Source organism: Leucoraja erinacea, chromosome 35 (assembly GCF_028641065.1).
Source record: "Leucoraja erinacea ecotype New England chromosome 35, Leri_hhj_1, whole genome shotgun sequence".
NCBI classification, from domain to species: Eukaryota; Metazoa; Chordata; class Chondrichthyes; order Rajiformes; family Rajidae; genus Leucoraja; species Leucoraja erinaceus.
Genome location: NC_073411.1, coordinates 3,820,663 through 3,847,884, shown reverse-complemented (window position 1 = coordinate 3,847,884; position 27,222 = coordinate 3,820,663). Strand labels below are relative to the sequence as shown.

The 27,222-nt window shown below is 44.2% G+C and overlaps 1 protein-coding gene across 4 annotated transcripts in view; it reads left to right on the top strand.

The window, feature by feature from the left end:
* The window catches only part of nsd3 (nuclear receptor binding SET domain protein 3), an 80,034-nt gene extending 53,182 nt beyond the window's left edge, over positions 1-26,852 (top strand). For 2 of the 4 annotated variants that reach the window (XM_055662112.1, XM_055662111.1), the window contains exons 12-23: positions 1,500-1,700; positions 5,971-6,150; positions 6,367-6,519; positions 10,857-11,013; positions 13,091-13,299; positions 14,010-14,122; positions 16,773-17,042; positions 17,438-17,554; positions 19,528-19,669; positions 22,120-22,226; positions 23,592-23,796; positions 25,188-26,852. In XM_055662112.1, coding sequence (XP_055518087.1) covers positions 1,500-1,700; positions 5,971-6,150; positions 6,367-6,519; positions 10,857-11,013; positions 13,091-13,299; positions 14,010-14,122; positions 16,773-17,042; positions 17,438-17,554; positions 19,528-19,669; positions 22,120-22,226; positions 23,592-23,796; positions 25,188-25,435 — 2,102 coding nt within the window. In that variant the 3' untranslated portion in view covers positions 25,436-26,852. The remainder of the gene's footprint in view (positions 1-1,499; positions 1,701-5,970; positions 6,151-6,366; positions 6,520-10,856; positions 11,014-13,090; positions 13,300-14,009; positions 14,123-16,772; positions 17,043-17,437; positions 17,555-19,527; positions 19,670-22,119; positions 22,227-23,591; positions 23,797-25,187) is intronic. The other 2 variants (XM_055662114.1, XM_055662113.1) reach the window with 2 other exon arrangements.
* Positions 26,853-27,222: the final 370 nt, after the last annotated feature.

The window sequence follows — 27,222 nt, the reverse complement described above, 5'->3', positions numbered from 1 at the left end:
CAGGAATTGGAAAGGATTAGAGAGAGAGAGAGAGGGGCCAAATGCGGGCAAATTGGACTAGCTTAGATGAGACGCCTTGGTCGGTGAGTGGCCGCAATGCCTGTTTCCCTGCTGTATGACTCTGTCCAACGTCATCACCAGATTAACATCCACTTGTTTCTAAAATGAATATTGCAGCAGCAAATTGAGTATAAGGGTCAGGAGCAGCTTTATAGGTTTTGGGCTAAGCTCCATTTGGAATAGTTAGTGAGTAATTAATTTATTAGCCAAGTATGTAAAAACGTATAAGGAATTTGATTTGCCATACAGTCATACTAAAAACGCTACAAGACACACAACTACATAAAAATTAACATAGACATCCACCACAGCGCACTGTGATGGACGGTAATAATGTATTATCTTCTTCCCTCCTTTTCTCCTGTGGTCGAGGCAGTCGATCCGTCCGCAGTCGGGGTGGTCGAAGCTCCTGTGATCGGGGGCGGTCGAACCTCCCGCGGTTGGAGCTCCCGAAGTTGATCCCTGACAAAGGGACCGCAAGCTCCACGATGTTAAGTCCACAGTGCAGACAGAGATACGATACAGAAAAGGTTGCATCTACTTTGAGGAAAGAGATTAAAAACAGTTTTCCCCCAGCCCACACCCACATAATACAAAACCAAAGAGACACTAAAACTTATTTTTAACCAGACTAAAAACAACAAAAGAAGAAACGGACGAGACAGACTGTTAGCGAAGCTGCCATCGTACGGTGCCACCCGTATTGTGTGCAGTTCTGGATACCCCATTACAGAAAGGCTAAGGAGGCTTTCTAGAGTGTGCAGATGAGGTGCCTGCAATAGAGGCTATTAGTTATATGGAGAGGTTGGACAAACTTGGATCATTTTCTCTGGAGCATCAAAGGCTGCGGAGAGACCTGATGGAAATATATAAAATTATGAGATGCATAGACAGTCAGAAACTCTTTCCCAGGGTGGAAATGTCAAAGACTCGAGGCTATGGTTTTTAGGTGAGAAGGGTAAAGTTTAAAGGAGATACATAGGGTATGTTTTTGTTTACACAGCGGTGGGTGGGTGCCTGGAACAGGCTACAAATGATAGTGGTGGAGGCAGATACGATGCTGGCATTTAAGAGGCTTTTAAATAGGCACATGGATTTGCAGGGAATGGAGGGATGGTGACACAGGAGATTAGTTGGGCATAGACATATTGGGCATAGACATTGTGGGCCAAATGCTTAGTCCTGTGCTGTACTATTCTATGTCTAAGGTAGACAAAAATGCTGGAGAAACTGAACAGGAGAGGCAGCATCCATGGAGTGAAGGAATGGGTGACGATTTGGGTCGAGACCCTTCTTCAGACTGAGTTTCTCCAGCATTTTTGTCTACCTTTGATTTTTCTAGCATCTGCAGTTCTTTCTTAAACTGTTCTATGTCTATGTCTAAAACGTGGGGAGGTGCATTAGACGGTAGTGAATGAAATATTGCTCTACTCGTACAGGAAACCACACTTGCTTTTCTTGCAAATTATCGGGAAAAGTTGTAAAAAGGTGTTCAGTGAATTCATGTGGAAGATTTTACCACGAATCTTGCCTGCGGGGTTATTCTTCGGCCATGTTTGAAGGAAAAGGATTCCGATGCCCTCTCCACTGCTGTTCGTCGTGTTTGGCAGACAACCGGGAAACGGCTAAAGCAACCAAAGGTGAGAGAAAATCAAGTTGATTTTATCTTGCAACAATCTGAGAGGAATTATCGTCATACAACACAGCGATACACCATTTCTCCCACGATGCGCATGCTGGCTGTTATGTCACCATTTATACCAGAATTTACTAGAATGCTGTCTGGATTAGAAGGTTTCAGCTACAGGGAGAGGTTGGATTGACAGATTGTTATCTCTGGAACAGCAGATGTTGAGGGAAGACTTGATAAAGTATATAAAATTATGAGGTGTTATTATGAACTGCTTGGTTCGCAATAACCAACCTGATCTCTCCGGTGGCTCAGCACTTCAACTCCCCCTCCCCCCCCCCCATTCCCAATCCAACCTTTCTGTCCTCGGCCTCCTTCATGTAGAGAGTGAGGACCACCGTAAATTGGAGGAGCAGCACCTCATATTTTGCTTGGGCAGTTTACACCCCAGCGGTATGAACATTGACTTCTCTAATTTCAGGTAGTCCTTACTTTCTCCTCCCCTTCTCGGCTCTCCCTCAGCACACTGGCTCCTCCTCTTCCTTTCTTCCTCCCCCCACCCTCACATCAGCCTGAAGAAGGGTTTCGGCCCGAAACGTTGCCTATTTCCTTCACTCCATAGACGCCTCACCCGCTGAGTTTCTCCAGCATTTTTGTCTACCTAAAATTACGAGGTATTGATAAGGTAGACAGTCAGAACCTTTTTCCCCCAGGGTGGAAATGTTCAGCACTAGGGGGCGTAGCTATGAGGTGAGGTGGGGGGGGTTTAATGGAGGCGTGTAGGGCAAGTTTTTTTTTTTTATACAGAGTAGTGAACAAGTTTCTGGGGGTGATGGTGAAGGTAGATATGGTAGTAGTATTTTAAATAGGCACCTGGATGTGTGGGGAAGAGAGAGATATGTGCAGGAAGATGAGGTCAGTTTAACTTGGCAGCTTATTGGGCACAAACATATGATACAATAGAACTTTATTTATCCCTGGAGGGAAGTTGGTCTGCCATCTGTCATGAAACACAGCAAGGTACATGAAATTGAAGTGACGAGTGAAATGTCCAGGATTGGGGATGTGCCAAGATTGGGTGGGGGAAGGGAAAGGGGAGTCAGTCCATCCCACGACAGGAGGGTGAGGAGATGTATGGTTTGTATAAGAGTTATCCAAGGGAAAAAGGATCTCCTGTGGTGTTCTGTGCTGCACCTTGGTGGAACCAGTCTGTTGCTGAAGGTGCCCCTCAGGTTGACCAGAGTGTCATGGAGGGGGTGAGCTGTATTGTTCAAGATGCTCCGCAGTTTAAAGATCATCCTCGCCTCCAAGACCATCTCCAGTGAATCCAACTCCATACCCAGGACAGAGCTGCCTTCCTGACGAGCTGGTCCGCAGTCTACGTCCTGCTACCCCAGCACACGACACTGAAGAAGATGGCACTTGCCATCACCGATGATGGAGCATCTGCAGCATCCTACTGCAGGCGTTGAAAGAGTGGAAAGTATAGACAGCTCTGTTCCTTCTTATACAGTGCCTCTGCGTTCCTGGACCAGCCCAATTTATTGTCCAGGTAAACGCCAAGGTACATGTACTCCTTGGTAAACTGCACATCCACATTCTTGATGGAGACAGGGGGCAGGGGTGTTCCTCTCCTCCTAAAGTCCACCACTAACTCCTTAGTCTTGTCGGAGTTGAGCTGCAGGTGATTCAGCCCACACCACTTGACAAAGTTGTTGACTACACCTCTGTATTCAGCTTCCCTCCGCTCACTGATGCAGCCCACAATTGCAGAGTTATCCGAAACCTTCTGCTGGTGGCAGGTGTCCGAGTTGTATCTGAAGGCCAAGGTGTAGATGGTGAACAGAAAAGGAGAGAGGACCGTCCTCTGCAGAGCCCCTGTGTTGCTCACTACCATGTCTGAGACACAGTTCTGTAGCCTGACACAGTTCTGTAGTCTGGTCGTCCAGTCAGATAGTGGGAGATCCAGGACATAAACATTGTGGGCTGAAGGGCCCATTCCTATGATGTACTGTTCTATGTTATACCATCCAAGGGCACATTGTTTAGTCCCTGCCTTGATTCACTCTCCCCAAAATGCATCACTGCGTTTATCGGGATTAAATTTCATTTGCCATTGGTCTGCACAATTTCAATTTAAAAATAAAACTATCCTCTTCACTTTCAATTACATCACCAATTATTATTTACCATTGATGCTAAATCCCGATCAAATTACAAGGGTGAGAGTTAAAATTCCTTTTGAAAGTCGTTTGGGATCTAAATTTGTCTGGGTGAAGATCTATTTTCTGATTTATCCAATTACAGAGATTGCTGCTGATGTTTTCTTCGCTCTGTTCCATTTCTGCTGTTGAAGAATTAGTTCAACTTAGTTTGTGTGACTGCAGTAGCTTGAACTATCAGCTGACTGAAGTTCCAATTACTCCATTCCCAAATGTTCTTTGATTCAGAACAACATTGAATTCTTGGCAAGAGGTTGAGTAATTTTATCACATTATCCCTGAAAAGCAGGAATTAGCATTGTGAAATGGAATGAATGCTGCAGTCTGTTGCAACTGATTGAGCAGTCTTTACCTTCTTCATTCTTGCGTCTACCCCTATCCTTCATGTTATCCGCACTGCAGTAACACTTTCCTTAAAGGAGCAAATTATGTAAAAGATAAACCAAAGCAGGAGCCACCTCAGGTCAACTTTATTGTGACATAACCAAGTACAGAAACGTACAGGAACAATGAAAATCTTGCTTACAGCAGCATCACAGGGACACAGACTCAAACAGTGCACAAAAACAACAGGAACTAGATCAGTTGGGAAGGTAGTCCAAGGAATGGCAAATACCTCGTGCTGTCTCGGCAAGGCCACTAGCATAATCAAGGACGATTCGCACCCAGGCCATTCCCTCTTCTCCCCTCTCCCCTCGGGCAAAAGGGTCAAATGTGTGAAAACGCACATCTCCAGATTCAGGGTCAGTTTCTTCCCAGCTGTTATCAGGCAACTGAACCATCCCACCACAGCTAGAGAACAGTCCTGAACTACTATCTACCTCATTGGAGACCCTCAGACTTTGATCGTACTTTACTGGCTTTACCTTATACTAAACATTATTCACATTATTCCCTTTATCGTGTATCTGTGCACTGAGAATGGCTCGATTGTAATCATGTATCGTCTTTCTCTTGACTGGTTAGCACGCAACAAAAGCCTTTCACTGTACCTCGGTACACGTGACAATAAACTGACAATGTAACTGACAAATGTGAGGTATCGCACTTTGGTATGTCAAACATGGCATGTGTGGAGCCCTGGATAGCGTAGCACAGAAAGATCTGGGAGTATAGGTGCATGGTTTCCTGAAAGTGCTGAGTCACATGGACAGGGTGGTGAAGAAGGCATTTGGCATGCTTGACTTCAAGGATGTAGGATACGAAATTTGGGACATCGTAATGCACTGAACAAGTCATTGGTGAGACCACACTTGGAGTGCTATGTATAGTTCTAGTCAACCAGCTGTAGGAAGGATGTATAAAGGAAGTAAACGGGACTACAGATGTTGGTTTTTACAAAAGAAAAACTTGGAGTAACAGGCAATCAGGCAGCATCTCTGGAGAACAGGTGATGTTTTGGATGGGGAATCTTCAGACTAGAAAGCTCTCCAGTCTGAAGAAGGTTATGACCAGAGTCCATGTTCTCCAGAGATGCTGCCTGCTCCACTGAGTCACTCCAGCACTTAATGGGTTTTTTCTTGTAGGAAGGATGTCTCTGAGTTGTAAAGAGCGCAAAAGAGATTCATCAGGATGTTACCTGCGCTTGTGAGCTTGAGTTATCGGGAGAGATTGGAAAGACTGGTGCTTTTTTTCTTTGGATCATAGGAGCATGAGAGAGGACCTTATTGGGATAACAAGATGATGAAGGGCATGGATAAGGTGATCATTGTCCCAGGGTGGAGAATTCTAAAACGAGACAGCATGTTTAAGATGATAAGGGAGAGATTTGAGAGGGACCAGAGGTAATAATGTCACTCAGTGCATATCTGGAATGAGCTTCCCAAGGAAGCTAAAGAAGCATATATAATGATAACTTTCAAAAGTCATTTGGACAGATGTATGGATAGGAAGGGTTTAAAGGGATATGGGTCAAATGCAAGCAAATAGGACCAGCCCAGAATAGCAACTTGGTCAGCATGGACAAGGTGGGTCGAAGGGCCTGTTTCTGTTCTGTACAGCTCTATGACACTGTAGCATATGGTGTTAATCGATTGATTTTGATGCATCTGAACCCAGGTCGTATGATGCGCTGCTTACGATGTCCTGTGGCCTACCACACGGGGGAGAGCTGTATCGCAGCCGGTAGCCTGGTTCTTTCACCCCACAGCATCATTTGCAACAACCATTCCAGCTTGAAGAAGAGCAGTCGTGCATCTTTACAAGTAAACGTAAGCTGGTGCTTTATCTGTGCCCGAGGTAAGGAAACCTTTCTTCCGCTTTGAGCATTAAATGCAGCATCATCTTTAAACAAAAACGTATTACTTAAATTCTTTCTAAAAAGATTTTTTTTGCCTCCCTCTTTTTTTGGAAAATAAAATTCAAGACTAAATTAATGTTTTTCAGATTTTTTTCGGGGGGGGGGAATCATGGGTATTTTCATTGCAGCTCATGTTCTTTATCTGTTTTGTGTAGGGGTAATTGACCAAGACCAATCTGAAACCCTTATCAGTTCATATACATATAAGTCGCACTACCTCCTGAGCGAGTCAAATCGTTCGGCTGAGTTGTTGAAAAAACCTATGATTCCTCCCTCACCATCAACTACAGTAAAGAAATGTGTAAAAGGTAATAAAACAACAGCATTTCTCCGGAACCATATGTGCTTGAATTTCTTAACTACCACCACACCCCTCCAACCCCATCCACCATGCTTTTTCACCCCTCTCCCCACCCCGCATCTGCTAAACCTGTTGCTTTATTAAATCTCGTGTGATCTTGTCATGAAAATGTGTGAATTGATTTTTATTAATGATTTGTTAAAAAAAAAAACAGCGGGGGGGAAAATAAAAGCAAAAGTCATTTTTGGGCTTGAAGTAATTGCAAGATCAATCTACTCTTTTATGAGGTATTTTGAATGACAGATGCTCATTGCATTTCCTCTTCTGGTCATTAAGTGACTTGTTGCATCACCAAATATGGACACCATCTGCCTTTAATCTGCAATATTTCATCCTCTTTCTTCTAGACTCCGCAGTTTGTAGTCCCATTGTTTCATTGCTTGTGAAACAGCAGCTTCACTTGTGCAATAATTTAGTGAACCCAGTCCATTCGCTCTTAGCCAAGTATAACTTTTCTTCATTAAAAAAATCCCAAGATAAGTCTGACCTGAACTAGTTGTCTTATACAGAATGTTTCCAGGTGTAATGCAATTGCTCCTTGCACATTTTGGTTCAGAAGAATTACCCTTGCTTCGTCTTCTTGTTAATTCCCCTTACTGGAAATTGTGTTATGCTTGATATAGCATGACGTTGTAGAAACAAGGAACTGCAGATGTCAATTTACTAAAGCAAGAAATAAAATGCTGGAGTCACTCAGTGGGTCGGGCAGCATCCCTGGAGAGCATGGATAGGTAACATTTTGGGTTGGGACTCTTAGGGGGGGGGGGGGGGGGGGGAGGGGGAGAGGGAAGAACATTATTTCTCCCATCCCTTGCAATCAATCTGAAGAAGGGTTCCGACCCAAAACGACACCTGTCCATGTTCTCCAGGAATAATGCCTGACCCGCTGAGTTACTTCAGCATTTTATGTCTTACCTTGGTAAAGCCTGGATTTGACTTGGCTATTTTCTTGTTAGAAAATGGTCTTCCAGTCAGAATCATAGACTATCATTCTAAGGATGAGAATAGGTAGCTTGCAATCTGTTTGTTTTTCGCATGCTAGAGAAATGAAATCATTTGCACTGGGTCCGTAACTTTGGAAGCTTTCATACCATTGTGCACTTGGCAGGAATAAACTTTAATTATTTTTCTTCCTCTACATACTTGCTGTGTACATATACATGCAACATCATTTAATACATTTTTTAATTAAAATCCAATATTGTTGTTTTGATCACAAAGCATTCTGCTGTTTAAAAAAAATAATCTGGCTTTGCTATGAAGCCAAAAGAGACTGCAGATGCTGGAATCTGGAATAGAAAACAGAGCTCTGGAAGAACTCAGCAGTCAAGCAGAATCCAGACCTGATGAACAGCCTCAAGCCGAAACCTTGACGTACATCTTTAGTCTCCACGATTGCTGATTGACCTGCTGATTTCTTACAGCCTTCTACTTACTATCACAGTTAAATTTCAGTACTCAGTTTATAATCGGGTAGGATAGATGTATTTTAATGACTGGCTTGTAATTATTTTGAGCCCAACCTGCTTGGCATGAAGGGGGTGTTACAGACGTATGACCTTCAAAGGTCAGCAATGTTAACCTGCTTATTGTTTTAATGAAGGGAATAATGTGCAGTGCAAGATAAAGTCCAGTAAAGTCCAATTGAAGGTAGTCAGATGACCTCCAATGAGGTAGATAGTGACTCAGGACGGTTCTCTACCAACAACTAGAGTGCAGTCCTGAGCTGCTATCTACCTCATTGGAGACCTTCAGACTATCTTTAATTGGATTCTACTGGACTTCACTTTGCATTAAACATTATTCCCTTTATCATGTATCTGTACACTGGATTGTAATCATGTATTGCCTTTCCATTCACCGGTTAGCACGCAACAACAGTTTTTCACTGTACCTCGGTACATGTGACAATAAACTAAACTAATCGTGTTTCTGCCTCACTCTTCCTGTCCTTTCAACTAGCTTGCAGGTATTAGATGGACATCTGGTTGTTGGCACAATGTATATTGTTGGAGAATCGAGGAGAAGCCTCTTTTGTTGGGTGTTATGGCTCCTCTTTTAAAACAAAACTAGAGCAATTATTGAAAAAAAATAACTGGGGGAGAAATTTGTCTGGGAGAGCACCAAACCTGTTACATTTGCTTGTTGGACTTCCTGCCTGTTCCGCAGTCCCTGCAGGTTTAGTGAAACTGTGCATGATGTTTACATACAGCAGCAACACAGTTCCACCCCTTTGGCTTTCTGGGGCTGTAAGGGGCTATCTATCTATCTATCTATCTATCTATCTACCTCCACCAGCTCAAAGAGTTCTCCTGATATTAACTGCATGTAACATGTGATAACAGATGAATGCCCAGGGAGATGCTTTTTCTATCTTCAAGGAAGGAAGAGTTCCCAGAAATGGGAGGCCTCAAACATGTTTTATGTAGCCGCTGCAGACTTTGTTTTTATTCATCTTCACCCGTCCTCATTTTCACGTGCTGTTAACGGGGGAGTGATTGCCCAGTGTTAGACTTTGCCGACTTTGACAATAGACAATAGGTGCAGGATTCGGCCATTCGAGCCACCATTCAATGTGATCATGGCTGATCATCCCCAATCAGTACTTCTCCCCATATCATAGAAACATAGAAATTAGGTGCAGGAGTAGGCCATTCGGCCCTTCGAGCCTGCACCGCCATTCAATATGATCATGGCTGATCATCCAACTCAGTATCCCGTACCTGCCTTCTCTCCATACCCCCTGATCCCCTTAGCCACAAGGGCCACATCTAACTCCCTCTTAAATATAGCCAATGAACTGGCCTCGACTACCCTCTGTGGCAGAGAGTTCCAGAGATTCACCACTCTCTGTGTGAAAAAGTTCTTCTCATCTCGGTTTTAAAGGATTTCCCCCTTATCCTTAAGCTGTGACCCCTTGTCCTGGACTTCCCTAACATCGGGAACAATCTTCCTGCATCTAGCCTGTCCAACCCCTTAAGAATTTTGTAAGTTTCTATAAGATCCCCTCTCAATCTCCTAAATTCTAGAGAGTATCTAAAGATATCCCCTGACTCCGCTATCTTTAAGAGCCCTATCTAGCTCTTTCTTGAAAGTATCCAGAGAACCGGCCTCCACCGCCCTCTGAGGCAGAGAATCCCACAGACTCACAACCCTCTGTGAGAAAAAGTGTTTCCTCGTCTCCGTTCTAAATGGCTTACTCCTTATTCTTAAACTGTGGCCCCTGGTTCTGCACTCCCCCAACATCGGGAACATGTTTCCTGCCTCTAGCGTGTCCAAACCCTTAATAATCTTATATGTTTCAATAAGATCCCCTCTCAACCTTAGTATTGGAAGAATGCACGTTTATGCAGGACAAGTTAACCCAGGTCATGGCCATCCCTCTCATTATTCCCTAGGGATCCATCCATTGATGTGGTCTGGTCAACACTGATTTGGCCAATTACAATTAAATATCCTGTGTTTTTGAGATTCATAGAGCAGCTGAGAGATTTTGCAGTGTCCCGTTTGAAATCCAGGAAAATTAAGTGTTTTTATATTTGTTTTTTAGCTAATTATTTCTTCTAAGTTCCTCCTGTGATGAGCTGATTAAGGTTAAACTTTCATTATAAATGTCACGTACCCATTCACCAAAACTGTGCTGTAATAAGGTCTTCAGCTGTACAGATGGATTTGAGAACTGCACAAGAATCATGCTGTTAGGGACAGACAATGTCCACTGTTGCCGGCATTCTCAACTAGAACCTGATGCAGGAAGCACTGTTTCTTCAACAGAGAGAGTTTTGGCTTTGCAGATTAACAGAGACAAATCTCTAAAAGGCCTTTACGCAAACAAGTGACAGTGTTAATTGTTACTCTAAATTATTGCTTTAAATTTATATTCAAAGTAACAGTGTCGATACATTTTTTTCAAAAGTGTTCGATTTGAATTTATGACGCCAAGTTTCTGTTACAAACCGTCTTCAATTGAGGTAAAAATGGGGATTTGCATCTTTGTTCCTCGGCTGCCTTTGTGAAGTGGTGCATGAGTGGTTCTCATGAGACATTGCTTCAATAAGCACACACTGAGCCTTGAGAGATCCAACCTGGGCTTGTTTTGGATATCAATCCAATTCATTTTGGGACTGAGTTTTTCAAGAATGACGGTTGATGGCTCTTTCACATGCTGGCTGCTTTTGCAGTGCAGCTTACAGCTGGACAATGGTGAGCACCATTGGCAGCAGCATAGTCAGGAAAAATTGTGCAAATTTACACAATAACAAAAACAATTCCTTGTGTACCAAGGTGGCCGCCTGTTGTGCTGTGAAACGTGTCCAGCTTCTTTCCATCCCGAATGCCTGAATATTGAGATGCCAGAAGGGAACTGGTATTGCAACAATTGTAAGGTTGGCAAGAAATCGCGGTACAAAGAAATAGTCTGGGTCAAGCTGGGCATCTACAGGTAAGTCACTGTTATAAATAACTTGTGCCTTGTAAAGATGGAGGTGGCTTTGGGCCAGCGGGTGTGTTGCACCAGGCATTGGGCTGACGTTTGAATATAATGTAACATTGAGACAAAGAAGGTGACTTTTGTTCTAATGTTTCCCAACTGGGGCAGAGTTGGTTCTCATGTCCTCTTTCAGGGCTGATAATTGAATTGGAAAAAGCAACAAACTAACATAGGTAATGGATTAAAATGCATTGGAAAATACTGCTATTCTGGATTAATGATTCATTTTTTATGTAAGTGCGAGTTAAGGCTGCATTTTGAATTGTAGAGTCATTATAATGTGGAAATGGGCCCTCTGGCTCAATTTGTCTATGCTGATCAAGGTGCCCCAACTATGTTAGTCCCTGTTCTTGCCGTTTGGCCCATATCCTTCTAAACCTTTCTTATCCATGTACCTGGCCAAATGTCTTTTAAATGTAGTTATTGTACCTGCTTCAATTGCAGCTTCTGGCAACTTATTCTATATATCCACGTGAAAATATTTCCTCTCCAATTCCTATTAAATCTTGCTCCCCTTACCTAAAATCTATGTCTAGAGTGCTTGATTCCCTTATCCTCTGAAAAAGACTGTGCATTCACCTGATCTATTCCCCTCATGATTATATACAACTCTATAAGATACTCCAACACACACCAAGGAATAAAGTCCTAACCTGCCTAACCTCTCCCTATAGTTCCTTGCAAATCCTCTCTGCACTCTTTCCAGCTCAATGCCATCCCCCCTAAAAAGGATGACCAAAATTGACACAATTCTCCCAAGTGCGGCCTGAACAATGTCCTATGGAAATGTTCCAGCTTCTCTATCCTGACTGACTCTGAAGATGGGTCCTGACCTGAGACATTGTCTGCCCATTCCTTGCACAGAGACTGCCTGACTTGCTGAATTCCTGCAGCACTTTGTGTTTGGCTCGGGCTTCCTACACCTGTAGCTTCTCGTGCGTGCATTTGCCATTCCTCAGCCCAATTGCCCCGAGGATCAAGACCCCACTGGAATTTAACTTGGACAATTGTGAAGTGATGTATTTGAAACGGGGCAGGAATTTCACAGTAAATTGTAGAACCCTGGGGAATGTTGTTGAATAAAGACCTAGTTATTCATAAAACGAGAGCGAACAAATGACTGATGTCGACATGGACTCGGTGATCAGAAAGGCCTGGTTTCATCTTGTATCTCTAAGCAGATACCAAACTAAACATATCGAGAGATTAATTTATTACTTTAAAGTTGCCCCGAATAAGTAAGTGAGTGGTAGGAGAATAGTTTGGAGAGTTGAGAGTGTAGTTGGGATAGAGTGTATGTGGAGAGGATGTTTCCACTAGTGGAAGAGTCTAGGACCAGAGGCAATAGCCTCAGAATAGAAGGACGTACCTTTAGAAAAGAGATGAGAAGGAATTTATTTTGCTAGAGGGTGATGAATCTGTGGAATTCATTGCCTCATAGGGATGTGGAGGACAGGTCAATGGATATTTTTAAGGCTGAGATTGACAGATTCTTGATTATTAAGGGTGCAGGGGGTTATGGGGTATAGGCAGGAGAATGGGGTTGAGAGGGAAAGATAGATCAGCCATGATTGAATAGTGAGTGGAGTAGACTTGATAGGCAGAATGGCCTAATTCTGCTCCTAGAACATAATCGGCAAGTAAATGTGAATAGATTGCATCAAAGTAAGTGAAGGGTTGAGACACAGGGTTGCGCTGAGAGCTGATGGACTGCAGGGCCTCCTATATCAAAACAAAATATGACAAGAAAAATGTTTTGTGTGGAAATCTTTGCTTGATCTTCTGGTACCTCGAACTGTCAACAGTGTAGTGCTTCTTTTTGATGGTCAAATTCAAAGTATAGTGTCCTCTTTTTCTGATATTTTGGGACAGTGACAGTAACAGTAATGATGTACGATTTCTATTACAGTTTATTAATGTATTTATTCATGAGATTGAAGTGAATGTATTTGTGGATTGACTGTGTGTGATGTGATGAACGACGGCATCTCTTTTGGCACTTGTCTCCACTCTGATGTTTATTTTCCAGGTGGTGGCCAGCTGAGATCTGTAATCCCAAATCTGTGCCACTTAACATTCAAGCAATGAAGCACCATATTGGAGAATTTCCCGTGCGTTTCTTCGGATCGAACGATTATTATTGGGTGCATCAGGGCAGAGTCTTTCCTTACTTGGAAGGGGACAAGGGCAACGTGTCTGATGGTCGAGCAGGCGGCATCAATGAGATATTCAAGAAAGGTAAAGGTCCTCTGTGTCAGCCGAGATTTCCGAAGATGCTAAATGATCAGTCTGTGATCTTAAACACAGTGTTTGTATGTTTATTTTTATTATCTGCTTTACCACTGCCTCACTCGGGTGGCGCAGCGGCATCAGAGACCCGGGTTCGATCCTGACGGGTGCTTTCTGTACGGAGTTTGCACGTTCTCCCTGTGACTGGGTTTTCTCTGAGTGCTCTGGTTTCCTCCCACATTCCAAAGACGTATTGGCTTCTGTAAATTGTCCCTAGTGTGTGCGATAGTGCTAGCATATAGGGTGATTGATGGTCTGCGTGGATGTAGGCCCTGTTTCCATGCTGTATCTCTAAAGTCTAAATTCACTCATTATTGTTGATGGAGCACCAGTTTAAAGGCATCTACACAGCTCCTGGAACCTGGTCTTGGTCGATTCTGGCATGGGAAGTGGATCCATATTAAATGCTTATCATCTTGTTGGGTTGAGGGAATCTGAAGTGCCCTTTGAATCTTAAATGTGTCTCCTCATTGAGAATACTAATGATGTTGCCTTGGAGAAGTATTGAACTCTTGATACTTATTCCTGGAATTGGATAGTTCTATTCCTGGATCTAAGGAAGTATATGGCAGTAACCATTTAAGCATTCTTTTGTGGCTCGTGGATAGCATGGAGAAGTGGTTAATCCCAATTTTTAAAATATATTTTTTCCTCTCTAGCACTGGAAGAAGCAGCTAAACGATTCCAAGAGCTGAAAGCACTGAAAGAGTGCAAGGAAGCACTAGAAAATGAACGCAATGAAAGAAAGCCACCTGCATATAGATTCATTAAAGTAAGTAGAGTGAAAGGGTGTAAAAAGAGTCTGAGCAGCAGCCCTCTGTCATACAGCATGGAAATCGGCTCTTCGACCCAACTCGTCCCAGCCAAGGTAGCCCAGGTATGAGGCAGCCCAGCCCAGCCCAGGTAGGAGGTAGCCCAGCTGTTGCCGGTTGTGCAGTAGCAAGCAGAAGCACAAGCAACCACGATGCCTTACTAAGTGAATCCTGTTTGCCTACATTTGGCCCATATGGCACGAAAACTTTCCTTTCCATTAACCTGTCCAAATCTCTCATAAACATTGCAATGATATCTGCCTCTACCATTACCTCTGATAGCTTGTTCCATATTTTTACCACTCTGCATGAAAAGCTCTCCCCCCTCGTGTCCCCTTTAAATCTTTATCTTAAACCTACCCCGTCTCATTTTAAACTCCCCTACCCTGGGGGAAAGACTGTGATCAATGACCTCATTTATGTTCCTCATGACCTTATAAACCCCTCGGCATCCTTTGCTCCGGCAAAAACAGTCACAGGCTGTCGAGCCCAACGACATTCTTATGAAACTTTTCAGCACGCTTTCTAGCTTCATTACATCCTTCCTGTTGCGTTGTGACCAGAACTACACACACTATTTCAGGTGCAGGTGAACCCAAGTTTTATACAACTGTAACATGAGATCTCAACTTGTACTCTGTGCCCCATTGGTGAAGGCAAGCATGTCATGTCTCTTCTTCATCACCTTGTTTTCATGTATCTCCACATTTAAAGGGACAATGTACCTGTACACTTAGGGCTCTCTATAGCTCTGCTATTGAGGGAGTGCAGCGTAGGTTTACAAGGTTAATTCCCGGGATGGCGGGACTGTCATATGCTGAGGGAATGGAGTGGCTGAGCTTGTATACTCTGGAGTTCAGAATGTTGAGAGGGGATCTTATTGAAACATATAAGATTATTAAGGGTTTGGACACGCTAGAGGCAGGAAACATGTTCCCGATGTTGGGGGAGTCCAGAACCAGGGGCCATAGTTTAAGAATAAGGGGTAAGACATTTAGAACGGAGAAGAGGAAACACTTTTTCACACAGAGTTGTGAGTGTGTGGAATTCTCTGCCTCGGGAGGCCGGTTCTCTGGATACGTTCAAGAGAGAGTTAGATAGGGCTCTTAAAGATAGCGGAGTCAGGGGATATGGGGAGAAGGCAGGAACGGGGCACTGATTGTGGATGATCCGCCATGATCACATTGAATGGCGGTGCTGGCTCGAAGGGCCGAATGGCCTACTCCTGCACCTATTGTCTATTGTCTCTGTTCTACAACATTCCACAGAGGCATTGACTGTGTGTCCTCCCCTGGTTTAACTCCCTTGCTTTGCCCATTGTCAAGTTATCCAAAACACTGCTTCCTTAGTCATAACTTGCACCTAATCTTGTTCACCCATTGCCAAGTGCTCACCACTTACGCTGGCTTCTGGGCGGGGTATTTTAAACATCATTTTAGAATCCTTCCCTGGCCTGTCATTGCCGAGACCCCAAGCTCTGAAATATTTCCTCTTTAGATCCCAGCTCTCCTTATTAAAAGCCACTGGTGGTCATCTGCAAATATTCCCTTAGGTAGCCCAATGTCCCATTGTGTTTGGTAACCTTGCCATCAAACCAGTTTGGTTGTTGTACTCATAGGAATACAAGTAAAATTAAAGTCAGTTGGTGTCGAGGGAGAAATATTTCAGTGGTTGTGTCAGAACCTGTATGTTGGAAGTTAATCATCTCAGCCGCTGAACACAGAGTTCGTCCCCAGACAGTGACCCCCAACCAACCATCTTCATCTGACTAGTCAATGACTTGGCTTCCACCATAGGGTCTGAAGTAGGAATGTTCGCTGATATGCAAATGTGAATAGTATGGCATTGCAGCACCCTTATCCCTCCCAATCCTCTCCGGTAACTTGCTTGCCAGAGATGTTGGGCTCATTGGTCTCCAGTTGCCAGCCTTTAGAGCCACAACACCAGCCACCCTCCGTCTTCTGGTACTTTGCCTGCGTGTAATGATGATTGGTATATCACACCCAGGGCACCTGCAATGTCTTCTCTGACATCCCGCAATGTCGTTGGATATGTCTGATCAGGCCCAGAGATTTATCTAACTTCATACACCTTCAGGGCATCCAGCTTTAGGGTTAAGTCTTAGCATTAGGAGGAACTGGGATATTTACAAAGATTGCTATAGGATCTTTGGCTACAGCCCTTTGGAACTGTACTTCAATCATTTTTCTGCTTGCAAAGATCAGGAGCATGAAACGTGCCTCATTATATTTCAATGCGCTCTCTTCTGCACTCTGCTCCCTCCTCACAAACACCCCCCACCCACACCATTTTCATTGTTCCCAGCTTTCTCCACAGATGTATAGGAAGCCAGGTGTAGTTCCCTGACTGATACTAAATCCATCAGCGCAGACTATCTGCTTTCATAGCCCTGGATTTCACCAGCTTTAATAATTTCTGTTTTTATCTTCAACTTGAGCACAGCAAGACTCATTTTCTACCATTCCATTTGATATTTGTGTATCTCGGCTCTTGTATTGAAGTAAACTTGTACAGGTTAATTAAAATACAATGATGAAGTAATTGTGTGAATAATAAGTCCCGCTTGAACTTGTCTTTCTTCTACAACAGGCAAACAAGCCGGTTGGGAAAGTACAGATTCGCATTGCGGACATGTCCGAAATTCCCCGGTGCAACTGTAAACCCACTGATGAGAACCCTTGCGGGCTGGACTCTGAATGTCTGAACCGAATCTTGATGTACGAGTGCCATCCCGCTGTCTGTCCAGCCGGAGAAAAGTGTCAGAACCAGTGCTTCTCTAAGCGGTTGTACCCGGACTCGGAGCTTGTGAGAACGGATGTGCGAGGCTGGGGCCTCCGCACTAAAGTCGACATTAAAAAGGTGACCTTTCTTCTCTCTTGCCATGAAATAGTCCTGGCATCGTGTTCAGTACAGACATTGCGGGCCGGAGGGCCTATTTTGCTGTACTGTTCTATAAAATGCAGCTATGCATCAGAAAGGAATTAGTCATAGGACATGGGAGTAGAGTTAGCCCGTCGATTCTGCTCCACCATTGGATCATGGCCATTTATTTTCCCCGCACAACCCCATTCTTCTGCTTTCTCCCCGTAACCTTTGACGCCCTTACTAATCAACACATATCAGACTGATGAATAGTGATGTGATTCGCCCCGCATGCTAATCAACGTGCAGACATTCACACAAATGCTCTGTGGGTGTGGTAATCAAGGCATCCTTACCTGTTCTCGAGACTCATCTGCCATTCTTCCATGCAGGGGCAATTTGTAACAGAATATGTTGGTGAGTTAATTGATGAGGAAGAATGCAGAAACCGCATAAAGCATGCTCACGAAGCCAATATTACCAATTTCTATTTGCTGACCTTAACCAAGGTAAGACCAAGTGACGCTTGTTTTGCGGTACTACTGAAAGCTGGATTGGGAAAGCAATAATACAATGGCTTTTGGCCTCTAGCTTGGGGACCTTTACAAAGCCCCTGCAAGCCCTCGTTGGCAGGGGTTGAAAACCCGGGGGGGGGGGGGGGGGGGGTTCAGAGGGGACACGTCCTCCCCCATGTTTTGAGAGGTGGGGGACATCCCCCCCCACGTTTTTGTCATCCGGTTTTAAATCTCCGCTTTCCGTGAGACAGTGGAGGTGGGACTGCTGATCGAGGGCGCCGATTGGACGAGAGAGACGTCAGTCAGCAGGCAATGGGGGCGGGACATGATGATTCAGCGCGGTGATTGGAGGAGGGAGGAGTGGGGGGGGGGGAAGGGACTGAGGATAGAGTGCGGTGATTGGAGGAGGGAGATGTGGCACAGACCTGCGCCTCATCCACAGCCAGGATCGATCCCGCCTCACCGGCACTGTCCCGTCCCCACCCTAGTGCACCCCCTCCCCACTGGTGGCCAGAGAGATCGGGAGTCAGACGCGAGCTGTACCCCCAGGCCCACAGCCAGCGCTGAGCAGCGCTAAACCCAGCTCAACTCTGCCTGTCCCGCCAGGTTAACCTGCCTGGGCCAGCGGGAAATATGGCCAGCAGCGTTGGTGTCCCGTCAGTCCAGACAGGGCTGTTGGTTAACCCAGCGAGACAGGCAGAGTTGAGCTGCATTTAGCGCTGGATTGAGCCTCCGAGCCTCGCGTCGTGTGTGTGTGTGAGTGTGCGCATGGCCGCCAAGAAATGTGTGTGCCCCCCCCCCCCCCCCCCCCCCCCCCCCTCCCCCCCCGGGTCCCCTCCATATTTTGATAGCGAGTTCCGTGCCTGCGCATGGGGACCTCTTCCACACCCCTGCACCTCTCCTCTGCAATGCTTCCCAGGCCCTGACCACTTGCCATGCTACGTTTGGTTCTTTGGCCACTTAACTGTTCAATAGAAACAGTTTTTTGTCTACCTGTTCTGTCCATAACATGAATTGATTTTAAATATCAGAAGTCCTCTGTTCCAAGGAGAGCAACTGCAGCCTCGTCAATGTTTCTACCTAATGTAAGTCCATTATCACTGGCATTTGTCTAATACATTTCTACTGCACCCTCTGTAGTCAGTCAAACATAACTCTGCTAATGATGAGTGACACTGTGCAGAGAGATTTTAGTGAGCTCCATAAAGAGATTTTAAAAAGTACAGTAATAGGGCATTGAAAATCAACATGGTGAGGGCTGGACTGTATTGTAGACAATAGGTACAGGAGTAGGCCATTCGGCCCTTCAAGCCAGCACTGCCATTCAATGTGATCATGGCTGATCATCCGCAATCAGTACCCCGTTCCTGCCTTCTCCCCATATCCCCCGAGTCCACTATAACATAGAAACATAGAAAATAGGTGCAGGAGGAGGCCATTCGGCCCTTCGAGCCAGCACCGCTATTCATTGTGATCATGGCTGATCGCCCCAATCAATAACCCGTGCCTCCCTTGATTCCACTAGCCCCTGGAGCTCTATCTAACTCTCTCTTAAATCCATCCAGTGACTTGGCCTCCACTGCCCTCTGTGACAGGGAATTCCACAAATTCACAACTCTCTGGGTGAAAAAGTCTTAAATGGCCTCCCCTTTATTCTAAGACTTGGCCCCTGGTTCTGGACTCGCCCAACATTGGGAACATTTTTCCTGCATCTATCTTGTCCAGTCCTTTTATAATTTTATATCATCCCCAATTTTTGTTTACCTTCGATTTTCCAGCATCTGCAGTTCCTTCTTAAACATGTTGTTTCCCTAAGGTGAGTTAACCTTTTTACAATTCAAGAAAACTAAAACCCACGTGAATTGAGTTGTTTCATCATAGTGGGATTGTCTGTGTAGAGACTTGAGAAGGTTCCTGTCAGTAAGCGGTGAAGTGGAGACAGAATGTTTGTTTGTTTGTCTTTTCAGGATCGCATCATCGATGCTGGACCCAAAGGGAATTTATCGAGGTTCATGAATCACAGTTGCAATCCAAACTGTGAGACGCAAAAGTGGACGGTGATGGGTGATGCGCGTGTCGGACTCTTTGCACTCTGCGATGTACGGGCAGGTGGGTCGGCAGGAACTAGGGCTCTGGTTGAAATAGACAAAGGACATCCCTTGTATTAGAGGCACAGTTCTATGGCCTAACTCATCCATGCCAACCAACATGTCCCATCTAAGCTAGTCCCATTTGTCCATGTTTAGCCCATATCTCTCTAGACCTATCCTCTACACATACCTATTCAAGTGTCTTTTAAATGCTGTTATAGTACCTGCCTCAACTACCTCCTCTGGCAGCTCATTCCATATACCTGTGGCCCCACGGGTTCTTATTAAATCTTTCCCTACTCATCTTAAACCTATGTCCTCCAGTCTTTAATTCCCCTACTCTGGGTAAAAGTGTGTATTCAGCTTATGTATTCCCAACATGATCCCAATATACATGGCTATAAGATCACCACTCAGCCTCTGTAGTGGCAGATTATTATATTGTCAAGAGATCGCTCCGTTATCTCTCTAGCCACTCCGGAGAAAACATGGTATTAGGAGAATGTCCTTTCGTTACGCATGTGAGCTCTCCACATCCTTCAGGCTCAAAGCTTCTCGAAAGATAAATCTTCATAACACAGTCTTTTGCTTAATAGTTTCTTTATTGTTGATGAAAAACAGTAAGATATTCATCCAACCATCTTCTTTTACTCGTACACTTTAATCTTTGTCAAACTTCAGCTTATCGCTTAAAAATGTTGGAAAACGCCTCATGGTCAAAAGTTATACCCACAATCATGGTCCTCTGGACTAAACAGTTTCTGCGCAAGAGATCCCAGCAGCAAACACCACCGACTACTTAATAAAACCATCCACATAATTACGGGCAGTCTAAAATGTAAAGGCAAATGCCATAATTAATGACACACAATAAAGCCAAATGGCCACTTAGCTTCCTGTGCTCAGGAATACAATTCCAGCCTGCCCGACCCCTCCATATAGCTCAGGCCCTTGAGGCAGCATCTATGGAGAAACGAAATGGGTAACGTTTTGGGTCGAGACCCTTCATCAGACTGAGGCTGAGACTCAATCTGATGAAGGGTCTTGAGCAGAAGCGTCACCTATCCATGTTATCCAGGGACGCTGCCTGACCCTCTGAGTTACTCCAGCACTTTGTGTCATGACAGTGAAAGTAGCAGCGTGGTTTTAAGTGGCGATGGCATCTGAATACCGTGGGAAGGCTGTTGTGAAACCGCTTTTTCCAAGATATAGAAACATAGAAAATAGGCGCAGGAGTAGGCCATTCGGCCCTTCAAGCCTGCACTGTCATTCAATATGATCATGGCTGATCATCTAACTCAGTATCCCATCCCTGCCTTCTCTCCATACCCCCTGATCCCTTTAGCCACAAGGGCCACATCTAACTCCCTCTTAAATATAGCCAATGAACTGGCCTTAACTACATTCTGTGGCAGAGAATTCCACAGATTCATCACTCTCTGTGTAAAAAATGATTTTCTCATCTCGGTCCGAAAAGACTTCCCTCTTATTTTTAAACTGTGACCCCTAATTCTGGACTTCCCCAACATCGGGAATAATCTTCCTGCATCTAGCCTGTCCAACCCCTTAAGAATTTTGTAAGTCTCTATAAGATTCCCCCCTCAATCTTCTAAATTCTAGCGTGTACAAGCCGAGTCTATCCAGTCTTTCTTCATATGAAAGTCCTGCCATCCCAGGAATCAGTCTGGTGAACCTTCTCTGTACTCCCTCTATGACAAGAATGTCTTTCCTCAGATTAGGAGACCAAAACTGTACGCCATCGTACAGCTTTTATCTGCCTGCCAATTTCCAAAGTAATCTTGAACTGGTTCTTAAAATAAATCATGTGATAACCAATTAGGCCCATGTAATACAAATAGTGTTCCCTAATTTGTCGATTACATTATATCCAATTGTGAAAATGTGATATAACACCGCTACTTGTATATCATTCACTAGTAACATTGCTTCCTTTTAATTCGATTTTAAAAATATGTATTTTCCAAACACAAACCTTGTGCTTCAATGCTAGTATGTGTTGCAGTTAATTTTACTCAATCCTCCCTGATGTTCTGTGTCATTACACTCGCGTTTTGTAATGAGTGTTGGGTAGTACAGTTGCAGGAGCTTGTAGACACAAAATGCTGGAGTAACTCAGTGGGTGATGCAGCATCTCTGGAGAAAAGGAATGGGCGACGTTTTGGGTGGAGACCCTTCTTCAGCAGGATCTTGTTACTACTTGTTTCCGTTGGGTTCTGTTCTTCTCCCCATCGCCCAATTCAACTCTCTGTTCTAGTTGTGAGTTAAACATTGTCCACCAACAGGGCAATAATTAGAGATGGAAACTTGTATTTCAGGATATTACCCAAAATACAGGTTCTAGATGTCAACTAATCAAGCTCGGCATTTCAGTTTGACACCTCCATGTGGCTTGGTGCCTCAGAACAGTCCTGGCTGCTTGTGGAATAAACCCTCTTTGTTTGCATTTAGGTTCTGAACTCACCTTCAATTATAATTTGGATTGCTTGGGCAATGGAAAGACTGTGTGTAAATGTGGAGCTCCCAACTGCAGTGGATATCTCGGTGTGCGTCCAAAGGTGAGTGCCTGGCTCAGCTTTCCCTTGCATAACATGCAATTTATTTCAGTAATGAAACCTTTGGGGCCAGCTCGAGTAAAAGACCATCGACAATATTTGCTGAAGTAACAATATGCTGGTGATGAAGCAGGATCAACTCCTGAGTTGCAAACAGTGAACGCCTCAAAGAATATCACAACTTCATAACAGTCTTGCATCGTTGAATAGAACATAGAACAATATGTATGGGAGCAGGTCCTTCCACCCACAATATCTGTCCTGAACATGAAGCCAACTTAAACTAATCTCCTCTACCTGCACTTGATCCGTATCCCTCCATGTGCCTATCTAAACGTCTCTGAAATGTCACTACCATATCTGTCTCAATCGCTATCCCTGGCAGCACATCGCAGGTGTGATTTTTTTTTTTTTTTGGTACCATCTTAAGTTTTTAATTCAAATTAATGGCAAGAAAATGTGCTGTTAGTTATGCTAAGTTACGAGAGATTTTTAGCTCTGATTATTTTCACTGTTGCAGAGTTTCTCTGCTGGAATGCACTGCAGATGAAACTATCTGCCTGACATCGTAGATCATGCAACCTTGTTTTTTGTTTTTTAATTTAAGCCTCACAGTTTTTGTAACCAATCATTTATTGTTCTTCTGAGCAGTTGTGGAAGTGGGGAAAGGATAGGTGGTGGCCATGTGGATCCACAAACCCATCTTCAAGTTCCTGGGCGTGCATATCTCTGAAGTTCTGTCCTGGACCAGGCACCTAGATGCAATCATAAGGAAAGCCCTTCAACGCCTCTACTTCCTTAGAGGATTGAGGGGACTTGGCATGTCAAGGAGTGCTCTTGAACCTCTACAGGTGGGGAGCTGATTGACTGGTTGCATCACAGCCTGGTTCGGCGACTAGAACACCCAGGAACGAAGAAGATTGCAAAAAGTGGTGAACACGAGTACTGACCTCCCCACCATTGAAAGCATCTACTGGAGTCGCTGCCTCAAAATGGCAGCCAGCATCATCAAGGGCCCACACCACCCTGGCCACACATTCATTTCACTCCTACCATTGGGAAGAAGATACAGGAGCCTGAAAACTGTAACGTCCAGGTTCAGGAGCAGCTCCTTCAGGCTATTCAACACTACAAACTCGAACTAGGGTGGGAAAGAGAGCTACATGAGGGTGTTTTATGTAAAGATAGGTTCAAACACTACAGCGTATGACACCATTGAATGTACAGATGCTGAAAATGGATGAAGAGTTTTTGCAGTTTTTGCTTTAACATTTTTTTAAATACTGAATAAAGTTTATTTTTCGAATGCGTAGCAGGAGATTTCCTGTGAAGCCGTTTGTGTTGACTTTTGCCCCTTGCATTTATCAGACTGCTGCTGCAACGGCAAATGAAGAAAAGGCAAAGAATGCAAAGAAAAAATTGAAGAAACGCAAAACCAAGATGGATGTCAGGAAAATGCACGAGGACTATTGTTTCCGTTGCTGTGACGGAGGGGAATTGGTGATGTGTGATAAGAAGGATTGCCCCAAAGCATATCATCTCTCCTGCCTTAACCTGACCAAACCCCCATTTGGTAAGCATCATAGTCGTTAAGTCGTTCGGCCCACAATGTCTGCTGAGCATGAAGCCAGGACCAACACTGTACATAATCCATAACTCTCCATATCCAAGTGCCTATCCAACAACCTTTCAAAGGCCCCAATCATATCTGTCTCCACCACCACCCCAGTCAGTGCATTCCAGGCACCCTCCAGTCTCTGTGTACAAAAAGCTTGCTCTGCACAATAACTTTGTTCCTCTTGCCTTAATGCTACAGTATTTGATATCTCCCCCTGGGGAAAAAGGCTCAAACTGTCTAGCCTCTCATAATCTTGTATACCTGCCCTCAACCTTCTGCGTTCCAGAGAAATCATCACAGATGCTCTATGCCTTTTTGGAGTTCTTGAACACTCTTCTGATATTGAAGGAAGCCTTTTGATCTGTCGAGACTGTTCCATCTCTTGGAGCGCTCAATCGAACCCCCCCTTCCCACATAGCTCCCTGTGAACTGTTCTCTCACACTTGTCTATCAGCTCCACCATGATTCTCCCGACTACTCACCTACACCAGAGGCCTGTTAACCTACCCTCCTGCATGTCTTGTGAACCTGGGAGGAAAGAGAAGCTTTCAAGGGAAATAAACACCCTCATAGGGGAAAATAATATATACAAATTTGGTGTACAGTCTGACCTGCTGAGTTCCTCCAGCAGTTTGTTTATTGCTATTGTACTGGTTCATTGTACCACTCAATTCCATAATAGCAGACTAGTGGAACCATCGGTAACAATGCCTGTATCTTCCCCACACAATCATCATCTAAGGCCATGCTGCTGATGTTAGTCAGAGGTTGTGTGGAGGTTTGCTTGGATGTAGCCTGAGATCATTATTTGTAGGACCTCTGGGATGAGCTGATTGCCCGGGGTTGGATTTGTGGAGGAACAATTCGATGCTCAGTGTATGGTGATGACTGGAATAAGCCTGGTGCGGGGATGTGTGGGCTGGAGGTGAGATTGACCCTAGAACCCTGCAAAGCTGATGGGGGGGGCAAACCATTATACTTGAAGTTTTTAAAAGGGAGAAATAGTGGCAAAAAGATGAAGTGCTTGCTTGTGGAGCTGCTGCCTCACCCAGCCAGCGACCTAAGTTTGACCCTGACCTCGGGTGTTATCTATGTGGAGTTTGCATGTTCTCCCTGTGACTGAGTGGGTTTCATCCCACATCCCAAAGACGTGCGTGCTTTTATCTTACTTGGCCTCTGTAAATTGCCCCGAGTGCATAGGGAATGTATGAGAAAGTAGGACAACATAGAACAAATGTGAGCAGGCATGGACTCTGGGCCGAAGGGCCTGTTTCCATGTGGTATCACTAAACTGAACTAAATGATGTTTCTTTCTTTCTATCTTTAACCCTTTGCTGTGATCTCAGGAAAATGGGAGTGCCCCTGGCACCACTGCAACGTCTGTGGCACAACGTCCACCTGCTTTTGCGACTTCTGCCCAAGCTCCTACTGCAGGGAGCACCAGAAGGGAGCCCTGACCACCTCGGCACTGGAGGGCCGCCCCTGCTGCTCCGAGCACGACCCCAGCTGCCCAGCAGAATTTGTCTTGTCTTCCTCCGTCAGTCTTCAGAACAACTCGGCAGCAGAGGACACCGGCGAGGAGACCAACGAATGAAACACCTTCTGTACGGGGACGTGGAGGACTGTAATACTGATCGGGGCCACCTTTAGTGTTCAACTATGAGGGGCTCTGAGGACTGTCAAACATGAGGTGGTGAACTCGGAGGTATTGAGGGAGTAAGTAAAGATGACCAAAAGATTGTTTTGATGTTATTTTGGTTTGGTTACTATTTTGGACACCTTAATGTGACAAAGCTGGTATTTACTCTTGAAGAATTATTGTCACAATTGGGAAATAGTGTTCTAAATTGTCTTTTTTATTTCTAAATTGCAAGTTGTATTGTTGTACTTGTGTCAGATATTTGATGTCGGATGGAACCTCGCCTGTCCCACTAAAACCAAAATCTAAGGATAATGTTATGTAACTTGTTTAAATAATGTTTAAATTAACCACAGCCGGGTTTGGGGAGCAACGTGTGGGGAAGGGTACGAGGATGACAAGGTTCATTGGGGTCGTGATGGGGAAAGAGGTGCTCGCTCCCTAAAATGGAAGGTGGATTTTGTACAGCACTTATAGTTAGTTTTAAAGATCTTTGCAGTGGGCCAGAATCTGCTGGGTACAGTCGGAGAAAATTAGAATCGTTGTAAGGTGGGGTGATAAGCCGCCATGGGAACAGGTTGAGAGCCTCAGTGTATTTGTTAGGGCAAGGAGGAAAAGAGAAAGGGGTTTTAATCCCTGTATGTTGGGCAGTAGCAACTGATGCAGTGGTTTACTTGAGGTTCAGAGAAGGCAAACCTTTAGTTCTGGGCCTTTCGGCGTTGACTAAAACACCTCCAGAATTTGCTCCTGGTTCTGACTTGTAATATTTACAGTTGTTTCTCCACCTCTATAAGTGAGCATTCTAATTCGAGTTTTGCTTTTTGAAGTTCATATTATGTGTTATTGGCACTACCATTACGGCTACAGTTTGACAGACGTGATTTTATTATTTTTATACATTTATATGTAAAAAGCAAAATTATGAAAGAAAAATATCATGTTTTTTTTAAAAACTGAAACTTAAAATGCCATCTTTGTTCTTAAAAGAATGAGTGTTTTATGAACAAATGAAACGCTCAACTAATTGAAAGTATGCCTAGAATCATAGAATCATTATCATGCAGCAAGATGCCATCAAGTCTGTGCAGCCCTTAAAGGGCTGTCTGTTTTCTCCCCCTTTCTTATTATTGCATCTGTTACCAGAACCCTTTCAAACATGCTATTCATAATCAGTTTTCCTTTTCTTCCTTTGTCTCTCTCCTGCATAAACCTATCCATCATTTTTGAACAATTTCATTAAATTTCAATCTATGATTCTATTAAGTACTTCTGTATATAATGTGCATTTAAATATGTCTGTATATCTAAAATAACCTTCTCGTTCTGAGACTAGAACTGGTAGAATAAACGTGATTTTTGTTTTTCAGCATTATTCACATGTTATATTTAATAGCAAGAAAACCCCTCATCAATGGCATCCAAACGTTGCAAGTTCAGGGTATCCATTCACAAAACATCTCTCCGTTAAACTGCTGCCTTTCTCCAATAGCTTGCTTTTAAATTCTCCACCTTCCAGCCAACTTTGCTTTTGTCCATTGAGTACCTCTTCCACTGGTTGTTGAGTCACTGTGGTGCTGTAACTGATGGATGCCACCTACCTACTAAAATGGCCAGCATCAACAAAGAAATGTCAGTTGTTGAGAATCTTTTAACAAACATATTTGATTTCCATCTCCCAGGTCTGAGCTTTTTGCGCTCAGATAAAAACCGACATTGAAAATATGGAGACGAGCAGACATCTT